The 13,794-nt window shown below is 41.2% G+C and overlaps 1 protein-coding gene across 2 annotated transcripts in view; it reads left to right on the top strand.

Moving 5' to 3' along the window:
- Positions 1 to 1,763: 1,763 nt before the first annotated feature.
- Positions 1,764 to 13,794, top strand: part of SPTLC3 (serine palmitoyltransferase long chain base subunit 3) — a 149,436-nt gene continuing 137,405 nt past the window's right edge. Inside the window, exons 1-2 of one of the 2 annotated variants that reach the window (XM_025469297.3) lie at positions 1,764 to 2,227; positions 3,332 to 3,487. In XM_025469297.3, coding sequence (XP_025325082.1) covers positions 3,416 to 3,487 — 72 coding nt within the window. In that variant the 5' untranslated portion in view covers positions 1,764 to 2,227; positions 3,332 to 3,415. The remainder of the gene's footprint in view (positions 2,228 to 3,331; positions 3,488 to 13,794) is intronic. The other variant, XM_025469296.3, reaches the window with a different exon arrangement.

The following is a 13,794-nucleotide window of genomic DNA, read 5'->3' as shown; positions in this document are numbered from 1 at the left end:
CAATACAATTTAGTCCCCGACTCCCAGTGTAACAGCCATAGAAGAGAGGGACCAGTGAAAAGCTAGTTTTGCTCCGATGACAAAGGTTGGGAGAGATGCAGCAAAAAGTCTGAGCTTGAGACACAAAGGGGTTGGCATACCTTGGGATTGCCCCATCCCATCATTTGACCCAAGACCAAGCTACCTTATTCCTTTAGCTTTCCCTGGAGTGGAAAAAAATGGCAACCCTCCTATGCAAATCATGATTAGAAGAAGCATTATGGTCACCTCCCCATAAGCCACATCTTCCTGGAGGGGACACAAACCCCATCAAAGAGAGCTGAGAACCAAGAAATGAAGCTCTGACAACAGGGGCCATCTGCTTTTCTGTTCTTGTTTGTTTTTTTTTAATTTTTATTTATTTATGATAGTCACATAGAGAGAGAGAGAGAGGCAGAGACATAGGCAGAGGGAGAAGCAGGCTCCATGCACCGGGAGCCCGACGTGGGATTTGATCCCGGGTCTCCAGGATCGCATCCTGGGCCAAAGGCAGGCGCTAAACCACTGCGCCACCCAGGGATCCCTCTGTTCTTGTTTTTTGCTTGTGTGTATCTTTGTTTTTGTTCATTGACACAATAAATGACTATGATTTTTTCCCTAAGTGCCTGATGTTAAAGAAGTCTCCATGTGGGGGAAACATGAAGGTGGGCTTAGGAGGACTGAACAGGCTATAAATAATTAACAGTGTCCAAAAAACCACAATGCCATCTGATGGTGATAGGAGAAAACAGACCCCTGGTGACTAATGCATTGAGAGTATAAGGGTTAATGAGTAAACCACACGTGTTCAGAACTGGGACACTGCAGTCACCATCTGCCTCAGAACACCTGTGTCAGTAACAAACCCAAGTAACATTTTTCTTTTCCTGCTACCTTATTGGACATTAACCCATCAAAAATGTTTTGTCTCTTTTTAGGTGAAAAAATTGAGGCAAAAGGAGAATAAATGGTGCCCCCAAAGTCATGTGATAAAGTAATTCAGCCTTAACAAGAAACCAAACATTCTGTCTCCCAGATTTGTGTGTTACTAGAATGCTTGATAAGTTAACACCTCTCATTATATCACTGGTTTTTAACATCAGGTGGGTTCTTTTTTGTTTTTAAAGATTTTATTATTCATTTGACAGAGAGAGAGAGGAAGCACAGGCAGAAGTGGCAGGCAGGGGGAATGGGAGAAGCAGGCTAGATGAATGCAGGACTCGATCCCAGGACCCTGACATCATGACCTGAACAGAAGGCAGTAGCTTAATCTACTGAGCCACCCAGGCGCCCCATCAGGTGGGTTCTGAAGATCATTACTTTTTTTTTTTTTTTTTGCCATTTTTGTGCTATGGTAAAATCCACATCACACCAAATTTCCCATTTTAACCATTTTTAAGTGTACAGTTCAGTGGCATTAAGTACAATCACACTGTTGTGCAACCATCACCGACATCTATAGAACCAGCTGAAACTCTTGCCCAAGAAACAGTAACTTCCCATCTTCTCCTCCCTCCAGGCAGCCTTGGCAGCCGGTGCTGAATGCTATTTTACAGGAAGGGGGAAAAAAAAGTTGAGCATAGTTTACAGCCGAACATTGTAATTAGATACAGGAGGCAGGAGGGAGGGGGTGGAGGTAGACATAAATTCGGAACTGACTACATGTAGGAGACTGTGACTGTGCTGTGTGTGTGTGCGTGTGCGTGTGCGTGTGTGTGTGTGTGTGTGTCTTTAAACGATGCTCCACCTCCCAGCCCGCCTCCTCGCAGTTTGCCACAGGGTTTTGCAGTCTCCTGATTTCCTCATGCCCCCAGGAGCCCGCATGGGCAATCTTCTTTGTAGTTTCAGAAGGTTTGTTGCCCTGAAGGTCGCACTCTGAGTTGAGGAGTGCAAAAATAACCCCTTGTTTTGCCTTCCAAAGATCTGCCCCAAAGATAAGCTGTTGCTCTTCTGGAAAGCCTGACTGGTAGGATTCCTTCAGGGGTTCAGCCCAAAGTGCTTCCTTTCGTCCCCTCACCAGCTTCACTCACGATCAGAGCTTGCCCAGGACCTCTGGAGGAAAACCTGCTGGATTCCATCATCTCGCCCACAAATGGCTAATCCTGGAGGTGGTGCTGTTTGCAATGGGAATCTGCACAACCACGAGAAACAGAGTGACGGCTCACCAAGTGGAAACTGCGCGAAGAACGGGATAGTGAAAGAAGCCCAGGTAAGAGGCCAGGGCTCTGAACCACTTGGACAGTCCCTCTTTCTCTCTGATGCTGGTTGAGGCTGCCTGAACTGAGAGTCCTTTCCATGCAGGCTTTTAGGGGTTTTGACACTTCAGCTAATTACAAATGCCTGGCTACGAAAAAGTTGAAGTGTGGCTTAAGGGGGAGAACGTCTTCGCTGTACCAGAGCCTTCAACTCCCCGCAGCGCCAACAGACCCGCTGGACTCCTGCTTTCTGGTGGGCATTTGAGAGGGCACAGTGCTGAGTGCTCGGGCTCGGCTGACTTTCGGTGCATCAGACACTCGCAGCGGGCTGCTCTCATCAGGCTGCAGCAGGGAAAGAGGGGTGATAGTGGCTGTGCTGAGGTGACATGGTGGGGGCCGCATTTAGCCCCCCTCCCCCAGGAGAAATGCCTCTCTGGCTGAAAGGCGAATTCTTTGTAGTGTTTAGTGGAGCATTGTCATGGCTTACAGCTTGATTTGGGGCCAGAGTCCTTCTTTGAAACGACATCACAGGCATTCCTTTCTGAGACACTTCAGAAAGTGTGGCTTATTGTTGCACAGTGCACACAGGAACTCAACAGGCCTTTCATTGTTTTCCCATTTGATACTTTTTGCCTCACTTGGCTCTGACAGAATGTTTGATGGGGATGTGCTGAGGAGGAGGAGGAGGAGGAGGAGGAACTTCAGAAATGCTGTCAGTGTATTCAAAGAGGGAGCCCCGGTGTACAAGGCACCTGTGAAAAGGCAGCGCCCTCCTCGCATAATGCCCTCTGCTAAAGCAGCAGGGATGAGCTCACCTGCTTCAGGAGCAAATTAGCATAGCCAAACAGGTAGCTTCACTCTTGGGAAATGAGGAGCTGGGCAGGGAACCCATGCAGTCCTGCATTACATATCCACCCCATAGGAACCAGCATCCACCCAGGGAAAAAGTTAGATTGTTTTAAGATCACCGGACAGGCCGAGCTGGCTGGGGGCCAGTCCACCATTCAGTGAATTAAATTCGTGCTCCCAGTTGGAAGAAATGGGTGGGGAGGGACACTCTGGAGCCCGGGGTGTGTGTGAAAAGGCTATGGTCCCAAAATGTGTTCCCCTCTTGACAGTAGGCGTTATGCTAAGCTTGGAAGCTTCCATCAAAAACCTCAGGCCTGGCCTCTCCCAGCTGAGCATCTGAAACCTACCACAATATGAAGAGAAAACATTCGACTCCTATCTTTCCCGTGAGGACAATCCTAATAATATCCACCATCTATTTGTCAGTAAGTGTTGATTTAGACTGCTAACCACCCAAGATGCTCCTGGCCCTTGAAATGCTGGAAACACTGGCCACACACCTGCTCACCCTCTTAACCAGTCTGACCCTGAGGCCTGTCAAGGAGCAGAAAAGGCCTTCAAAGTTCTTCTGTCTCTTTTACTTTATCTTGGTTTTGTAACCACCTTCTAGTCTCTGAGGTTGGAAAGTTAGCTCAATGGTTACAACCACCCCTAAGTAAGGATGAAACTCAAGATCCAAAAAATCCATTACTAAGTGCTCTTGTAAAACGGAAAATGTCCTTGAGCATCAAGGCCTCTGTTAGAGCAGCAGGAAATAAGAGGGCTACCGTTGCCTCTTCCAACAGCTCGCTCTGAAGGACTGTCCAGAACCTGTTTAGTTCAGATATATTTAGGTGTAACTAAATTGAAATTGGCTTCCACTGAAAGCTTCAGTTATGACTCGAAAAATATTTTCCAGAAAGAATAAACCGTGCTGAGCTTTTGGTGAGTAAGGCAGACAAGGGCCTGTTTTTCCCTCGTGGGTGATGTAGTCATCCTTAATGCATGATTGTGCATCACTAGGGTCAGTACATTTTGCTTTGGAGATCTTTAACCAACAGGTCTTAACCAAAAATCTTGCCACTTGCCAAGAGCAGTTCATAAAGGCTGACAGATATCCTGGGCCAGTAGTCCTCCCAACACGGTTCTGCCAGGCTCACGGTCCTATGAAGCAAGATGGAAGGTTCTCCCAGCTTCTCTCAATATCCTGTCATGCTTTCTCTTCTTGCTTCTTTGCAATCATACAACAATATCTCTGTTTCTTTTGTGTGTCATGGGACCCTGTAAGACTCGGAACAAAGGGTTCCTTGGCATAAAAAGGAATATGAAAATCACTGTGAGGAATCTCTCCGGAACCCACCTTCTCTTTGTTCTGGTGTAGTCTGGTTTCGACAGCCTAACACGAGTCCATCTCACTACCTCAGTGTCCAGTTTAGCCAGGGAGCAGAATCCTTCTGTGTGGATGATTTCTAGTTCCTTTCTGGAGTTTTTTTTTTTTTTTTTTTTTGGAGCTCCACCTTATTGTGTGCCGTCTTCTCTTTAAACCCCATATGACCCAAGGATGCACTAATTCTTGGTTTTCATCACTGATTACTTTTATTTGTTCACTTGTAATATGTCATCCTACCTCTTACTTCTGACAGACAGTGCCTCAGTAACAGAACACTCTTGTCTAAAGCATTTGTTCTCCTTCTTCATGAGCATATCCATATAAATGTTGGAAGGGCCCTTAATATCTTAATTCAAACTTGATATTTCCTATTGATTACTTAATCCCTGTAAAATTAATTGGGAATTACTACTCACATAATTGCTTTTTTACTCCCACTCATTATGTCTGACCTGGCCATACATTCATATTAAGAAAGCCTGAGGCTCGGGAGGTAGTCCTTGTGTCTTCATTGTTCTGAGTACTGCATCGCCTTCAAGTTATTTTTTTATGGGGTGGGGTCTGCATTTTTCCCTCATTACACTGATCCTATAGAATCAAGGAAAACTGTTGAACTTTTCTCTAACCATTCCTTTCCTATAAAACAAAAATATCCTGCAATTAGTTATTCTAATTCACTGAGTTCTTGACCTTGAATGTTATACTTTAAAACTGTAGTATAGACAGCCCTGAGAGGTAGTCACTCATCCCACCATCTATTCACTCACACATTAATATTTATTAAGAATCTGTTGTCCTTTGGACATATAAAGATGTACAAAAAGTGACAATTTAGCTATTAGGAGAAAGTTAAAATTTAATAATAAATACATTAAGTTAAATGATGGTACAGGACAAGAGCTGTCATAAAGCAATTATGAGTGAAGGACAAATGAGTGGTACAGATATTAAATATCAGAAGTTCAGAGAGGAGGACGATAATAGCATGTATCAGTGGGTGTGCTACGTATCAGGACTTAGCTAAACACTTTATGTAGAGACCTCCTGTACCCTCATTACAGCCCCATGAAGTGGTAGCATCATGCTCAATTTACAGGGGAAGAAACACAAGAGATTAAGGAACCTGTGCAGAATTATAAGCAGCATAGCCAGGGTTTGAACTGAAATTCATATTGCTCCAAAGCCAGTTCCCTTTCTACTACATTCTAAGAAACCTCAGGTTGGGGTGGCCAGTGATGGCTTTGTAGAGCAAGGAGGACTCATACTGAATCCGGAGACACTTGAAATGGTAGAACAAATGGGGAGTTTATTCCTGGGGGCTGAATGAGAGAAAGAAGGGAGAGGAGCCCCAGAAATGAATGTAAGCGTTTCTAGGTGAGGGCATGGGAGCATAGGTCACAGAGCATTCTAGAAAGGAAGAGGGGTAAAAGCAAAGGCCCTGAGGCATGATGGAGTGTGGAACATTTGAGAAACTTCTCTCAATTTAGTGAGGCTTCAGCATAAGAGGGAGAGGGAATGCCATGCTCAGGTGGTACTCGGTAAATGCTACATGAACGGGAAAGATTAAGCAGATTCATGAAAATCCTTCCTAGCTCTCTAACCATTGAATATGAGCTTCTGTACTCCTCACTTTTTCATATCCTTCTGTAGCCCACAATGTCCTGGTACATCTGCTTTTCTGTTACAATATAAACTCTAGACAGTGAGAACCATGACTTACAGTTTAATTGCACACAGTGGTAGCTGCCTGCCAGGCCCTTGTCAATATTTATGTCTGTTGGGCCCATCTAGGCTGCACACTGCTTGAAACGGAGGTCAATAATCTCACCAATTATTAAAAGAACTCATAAACTACAAGTCTTGGAGATCTCTTGCAACTGCTCTGAATGTTCATCCACTCTTGTCTTCCACGATCATTCTCTAGTACCTTTTGTTTTTTGTTTCTCATTTCCTTTAACAAATCCTCAATGTGACACCATGATCTCCTTAAACAGTCTCATTTCTTCATGGGCTCATCGTTCTAAAGCATTCCCACATGTCAGGTATTGCATCTATTCAGATAGGAATATTCTGACTCCATTTATAGTAGCTCACCAATTTGGCAGACAAGTAAATAAGTAATTATAATATTTAATGACAAGTTCTATAATAGATGTTGCAGTTATCTATTTCTGTGTAACAACAATGCCAACTACCCAAAATTCAATAGTTTTAAACAACTGCTGATGATTTCTGTGGGCTAAGAATTCAGGCAGGCTTGGTGTGGGGATGGTTGTCTGTGCTTCATGCTTCATATGATGTTTAATGAACATCCAATATGGACCCACTGAGACCTTGGAACTGGCTGTTGTCTGGGGAATCTTTTGTCTCCACAAGTATACCCTCTCCATGTGGTCTTTCAGTATCAACAGAGTAGTTCAAATTTCTTTACATGAAGGCTGGCTTCCAAGAGAGTGAAAATGCAAACTGCACGTCCTCTTAAGGCTTAGGTTCATGCTTACTTCTACCACATTCTATTGTCACAAGGCCAGCCCAGATCCAAGGGGAAGGGAAATGGGCTCTGCTTCTTAATGGGGTGAGCTTGCAAAGTCACATTGCAGAAGGTTGTGAGGGATTGGAGGAATTATTGTGACCATCCTTGGAAACAATCCATCATAGCAGAGATCTATGAACCATATTTGGGAATACAGAGGAGTGGGCATCCTACCCAGGGTAGGAATGCAAAGAAGTCACTCTTGGCCTGACTCTGAAAGGCAGAGTAGCCAGGCACACAGTCATGGGAAGGCATTCTAACAGAAGGAAATATTCTTAGAAAGATACAAAACATTAAGACATGATGTGTTTGGTCATTGGAGATTGGGTAAATGGAACTAAGTTTAAAATGTTTAATGCAGGTAAATAGGTAATAAGCTTGTAAAAGTAGGTGGGATAAGATCATAAAATATCTTTGTCTTAGTTTAGGTTCCCCAAGAAATAGACTCAGACATAAGGATTTGAGCGCAAGAATTTTATTTGGGAGGTGAACTCAGGAATTAGGGGAAGGGTAAAGTGAGACATGGAAGAAAAGGAAGTCAATACATTCATGAACAGGTTATCTCTGTTGGTAACTAGGGCTCATATTTGGGGAGGGGGGGTAACTTGATGATGGTGTAGAGTATGCCTCAAAGTTGTCCCAACTAAGTCACAAGAAAAAAAGAGGTATATGTCACCTAACTCCTGTCCATCGACAGGAGGGATTCTCCCAGGAACATTAACCACAGAGCATTTCTAGCCTGACTACATATGGCTAAAGAAAGCCCTCAAACTAAGCTATCAGTGCTTACTGCAAGAAATCATCAGAATGCAAGGGGATCCAGATATAGCAACAGAAGTGTATAGTCACATATATTTGTAATGAGGGACCTTTGAAAAGAGGATCACCTTCAGATGTGGTTTTCTCAGGCTGTGTGGGTTTTATCTCTGGTGACTTTTAGAACATGGCTAATGGATTATATTTGGCCTAATGGACTAATCATCATGGATGATTAGATTATGCTATTAAGCAACATAAACAGAACCTCCTACTGTGGCTGGCAAGAGAGAAAACAAGAGAAGTATTGTCAGTGTTGAATATCATTGTCATGATTTTCTCCCTTTGCACTCAAAGAAAGTGAAAAAGTAGAAACTATGAAGAAAAATTTAGTGGATTTTACTACATAAGGAAAAACTAAAACTCTATGGGAAAAGATATAAAGAAAATGAATAAAAATCAATTGGAAAGTATAATTGAAGTAAAACCCCATTTACACTAACATCAGAAATGTTGTACTTGGGAATAGATGTAAAAAGTGAAAATCAATTTGAATTGAAAATCAGTTTTGAAGAGCAGCATTTAAATGCTGCTGAGAGACATAAAAGAAAACTGGAATAAGTGGAAAGTCATACAATCTTCATGGATAGGAAGACTCGATGAAAAAAATGTTAATTCTGCCTAAATTAATCCATAAATTTCATGTGAGCCCAATAAATGAAACAACATATTTTTTGAACCAGATGAATGACTTTTAAAATTTTGTGGAAAAATTAACAAGCAAGAATAAACAGCAAGTTTATGAAAAAGAATGACATTGAGAAGGAACCAGGACTACCAACTAACAAACCACGTTATGCAGTACAAGAATTAAAGTGTTTTTATACCAGCACAGGAAACACATAGATAAATATTATATTTAATTCTTAAAATCAGTCCATAATTGTGCTAAAAATATACATTTTTAATAATATTTGCCTGTAGAAACTATAACTATATTACACAGGAACCATAAAAGAAGAGGTTGAAAATTTGACTACATAAAAAGTATTTCTGCGTGGCAACAGAACAAAAATAGCATCATAAAATAAGCAGAAGGCAAATTACAGACTGAGAAAAATGTTTGCATTCATGTCATGAAATGCAAATTTCTTAATATGTAAAAAACCTTTAGAAACCAATACAGAACATACAAAACCAAAGCAAAAAAAAAAAAAAAAAATAGGCCAAGATATGAAGAAAGTCCAAATGGAAATACAAAAGGTAAGAAATGGGAAGAGAAGAGCAGGGAAGTAAGGAACAGAAAGTAAAGGAATATGCTAGAATAAGTTTCCATGAGAAGGGAAAGAAAAGATGTTTTTTCATGTTGTGTCTATAAGGTACAAAAGCAAGTTGAAACTTAGTTGGAATAATCTAATTATTTTTATCACTTTGATAATAATAGTAAGGCTAATAAATAATATTATTGGTAACTGCTCCCTTCCAGGTACTTTTATAAAATTTGCCTCATTTAATTTTCATAATAATACTGCAAAATGGATTTTATGATCTGTGTTTGTATGGATGAGGAAATTGAGACTCTGAGAACACAAGTGACTTCCCAAGGTCACACAACTAGAAGTAAACTGGAACATAAACTCTAGATCATACCTTAGCCAATTTCTTTTTACTCCAACATGTTGCCCCAGACCCCACAGTATTATCTGCTTTACATAAAAATAAGCCTAGAAGCCTTTACTTTAAGAACTGAAAATAATTCCAGTTGCATAAGTTACCAAAGAAAAGGAAGAGGCTTATGCTTTCATTGTGACCACAAATATTCTAGAATACCATGCTCCCACTCCTAATACATATTGGCCAGTAGTTAAGAATCTTGGGAGGTAATCAAGAAAATAATAATTATGATAATCCCCAAATATTTCTTTAAATATTTATTTATTTTTTATTTATTTATTTATTTATTTATTTATTTATTTATTTGAGTTCAGTTTGCCAACATATAGCATAACACCCAGTGCTCATCCTGCCAAGTGCTCCCCTTAGTGCCCATCACCCAGTCACCCCAACCCCCCGCCCACTTCCCCTTCCACTACCCCTTGTTCATTTCCCAGAGTTAGGTGTCTCTCATGTTTTGTCACCCTCACTGATATTTTCACTCATTTTCTCTCCTTTCCCTTGATTCCCTTTCACTAATTTTTATATTCCCCAAATGAATGAGACCATATAATGTTTGTCCTTCTCCGATTGACTTATTTCACTCAGCATAATACCCTCCAGTTCCATCCACGTCGAAGCAAATGGTGGGTATTTGTCGTTTCTAATGGCTGAGTAATACTCCATTGTATACATAGACCACATCTTTATCCATTCATCTTTCAATGGACACCGAGGCTCCTTCCACAGTGTGGCTATTGTGGACATTGCTGCTATAAACATCGGGGTGCAGGTATCCCAGCATTTCACTGCATCTGTATCTTTGGGGTAAATCCCCAGCAGTGCAATTGCTGGGTCGTAGGGCAGGTCTATTTTTAACTCTTTGAGGAACCTCCACACAGTTTTCCAGAGTGGCTGCACCAGTTCACATTCCCACCAACACTGCAAGAGGGTTCCCCCTTCTCCACATCCACTCCAACATTTGTTGTTTCCTGTCTTGTTATTTTTCCCCATTCTCACTGGTGTGAGGTGGGATCTCATTGTGGTTTTGATTTGTATTTCCCTGATGGCCAGTGATGCGGAGCATTTTCTCATGTGCTTGTTGGCCATGTCTATGTCTTCCTCTGTGAAATTTCTGTTCATGTCTTTTGCCCATTTCATGATTGGATTGTTTATTTGTTGTTGAGTTTAATAAGTTCTTTATAGATCTTGGATACTAGCCCTTTATCTGATAGGTCATTTGCAAATACCTTCTCCCATTCTGTAGGTTGTCTTTTAGTTTTGTGGACTGTTTCTTTTGCTGTGCAGAAGCTTTTTTTCTTGATGAGTCCCAATAATTCATTTTTCCTTTTGTTTCCCTTGCCTTTGTGGATGTATCTTGCAAGAAGTTGCTGTGGCCAAGTTCAAAAAGGGTGTTTCCTGTGTTCCCCTCTAGGATTTTGATGGATTCTTGTCTCACATTTAGATCCTTCATCCATTTTGAGTGTATCTTTGTGTATGGTGTAAGAGAATGGTCTAGTTTCCTTCTTCTGCATGTGGCTGTCCAATGTTCCCAGCACCATTTATTGAAGAGACTGTCTTTTTCCAGTGGATAGTCTTCCCTGCTTTGTCAAATACTAGTTGACCATAAAATTGATGGTTAAAGTCCATTTCTGGATTCTCTATTTTGTTCCATTGATCTATGTGTCTGTTTTTGTGCCAGTACCACACTGTCTTGATGATCACAGCTTTGTAGTACAACCTGAAATCTGGCATTGTGATGCCCCCAGCTCTGGTTTTCTTTTTTAATATTCCCCTGGCTATTGGGGGCCTTTTCTGATTCCACACAAATCTTAAGATGATTTGTTCCAACTCTCTGAAGAAAGTCCATGGTATTTTTGATAGGGGTTGCATTGAATGTATAAATTGCACTGGGTAGCACTGACATTTTCACAATATTAATTCTTCCAACCCATGAGCATGGAATATTTTTCCATCTCTTTGTGTCTTCCTCAATTTCTTTCAGAAGTGTTCTGTAGTTTTTAGGGTATAGATCCTTTACCTCTTTTTTTTTTTTTTTAAGATTTTATTTATTTATTTATTCATGAAAGACTGGGAGACAGAGAGCGCCAGAGACAAAGGCAGAGGGAGAAGCAGGCTCCATGCACCGGTAGCCTGATGTGGGATTCGATCCCGGGTCTCCAGGATCGCGCCCTGGGCCAAAGGCAGGCGCCAAACCGCTGCGCCACCCATGGATCCGATCCTTTACCTCTTTGGTTAGGTTTATTCCTAGGTATCTTTTGCTTTTGGGTGCAATTGTAAATGGGATTGACTCCGTAATTTCTCTTCTGTCTCATTGTTAGTGTATAGGAATGCCACTGATTTCTGGGCATTGATTTTTGTATCCGGCCACACTGCCGAACTGCTGTATGAGTTCTGTATTGAGTCTTTCTAAATGCCAGGCATCCTAAGTGCTTTGGATTCATCATCTCATGACATTCCTCTAAGGTATATACTATTACTATCAGACCTATTTTATTATTTTATTTTATTTTATTTTATTTTTTAAGATTTTAAAAATTTACTTATTTGAGAGAGAGAGAGAGAGCATGGGATTGGGGGAGCAGAGAAGGGCAGAGGGGAAGGGAAGGGACAAGCAGACTGCGCTGAGCCTAGAGCCTGCAAGGAGTCTATTCCATGATCCTGAGACTATGATCTGAGCTGAGATCAAGAGTTGGGTGCTTAACTAACTGAGCCACCCAGGTTCCCCTATCAGACCCATTTTAGAGGTCTGATAGAGGAAACAAAGTTTAAGTTAACTATGGTCATCAACTCATAAGTATCAATTCTGGTTTTTGAAACTAAGTTTGTCCAATTCTAGAACCGAAGTCCTTAGTCTACAGTGTTTCTCTAACTATAAGATATTAATAGAAATGGAATTCATACCTCCTCCCACAGCCAAGGGGCAAACTGACCTCAGCCTTGAAGGGCCAAGTCAGTGTGGGTTAAAGGTATTGTGAATTGTTTTTGCTTGATTTCCTTATTGTTTTTGATTAAAATTTAGCTTAGTTCCAAACTGTCACATACCAGAGCTTTCAATGTGCAATATAGTCCACTCATGGACACACTACATCAATGCACTGGCCACCCTCCACCCCACTCTTCACTTTAAACAACTCTGGATTTAAAGAAAATTGGCCTATGTAACTCTAAGTCATATGGACTCAGACTGAGCCCCAGATGGAGCTCTGGAGATAATTTAGTTTTCAGAAGTGTTCTCCAAGGGCACATGACCACCCTGAATAGACAGTTTACTTAACACAGGATTTCCTGGTAATAGTGACATCTTGGACATGTGATATGATAGATGGAGGATACTTGCAAATTCTTTAGGGTATTTCCCATTGAGAGATGGAATCTATTCCACTCCCTTTGAATCCAGGTTAGACCCAATGACTTACTTGGCCAATAGCATAAGACAGAGGGAAAAATCTGGAATTTCTGAGATTAAGTTACAAGAAGCCTTGTGGCTTGAACCCAGTCCTCTTAGAACACTCACTCTTGGAATCCAGCCACCATTCTTGGGGAAAGCCTAAGCATCCCAAAGAGTAGCCCATGTAGAAAGAAACCAAGTCTCCTTGCTATGCCCTGGCTAAGATGCAGCACCAGCTTGTAGTTCATGTGAGTAAGCTATCTTGGAAGTGGGTCCTCCAGCCCCAGTGCCTGTCTGCTCCCTACTGATACTTCATGCAGTATAGCTGTGTCGTCCCCACTGAGCCCTGCTCAATTATCGATTGCTGAGCAAACAAATATGTTTCAACTGTGGTGATGGTTTGTTAAGCAGCAGTAGATAAATGAGCATGTGGATATTCTATATCTTTAAAATACCTAGAAAAATCACTCTGTAATCTTACTTAATAACCATTTTCAGAGCTGCTAATTGCATCTTGAGGGAAGAGTTTGTTTGGGCCACCCATATGCATCCATTCGGTGGCAAGGATGTCTTTCCTGAAGCTGTACACTTGTACGCTTGTTTTGCTTGTGTTTTGAAATAAGGACTGTACACTTTAAGTGTCTGGTGGGTATAGCCCAATACCAAATACAATAAACTCAAATATCACCAGTGCAAAAGCATAATCATTTGAACGCTGCCAAGTCTGATGTGTAATTATTCAACCTAAGGAGGCCTGTAATTTACTGCATTATCTATGAAGAAAGAGCTGACTCAGGAGCATGTGTGTGTTCAGGTGCAGATGTTTTTATTAATTAAAAGAATACATGTTTTAAATTAAATATATTTAATATCTGCCAATTAAATACTAATTTTATCTATTTGTTAAAGTTTCCTTTAACAACTTTCCCTTTGGAAATACTGCTAGAGATATTGATATTAATCTAATTAATTGCAAGAAATAAACTCCATTTATTTTTAAATACTTAAT

The sequence above is a fragment of the Canis lupus genome, chromosome 24, assembly GCF_003254725.2.
Source record: "Canis lupus dingo isolate Sandy chromosome 24, ASM325472v2, whole genome shotgun sequence".
Lineage (NCBI taxonomy): Eukaryota > Metazoa > Chordata > Mammalia > Carnivora > Canidae > Canis > Canis lupus.
The sequence above is the reverse complement of the archived record's forward strand: the minus strand, read 5'-3'. Positions and strand labels throughout refer to the sequence as shown.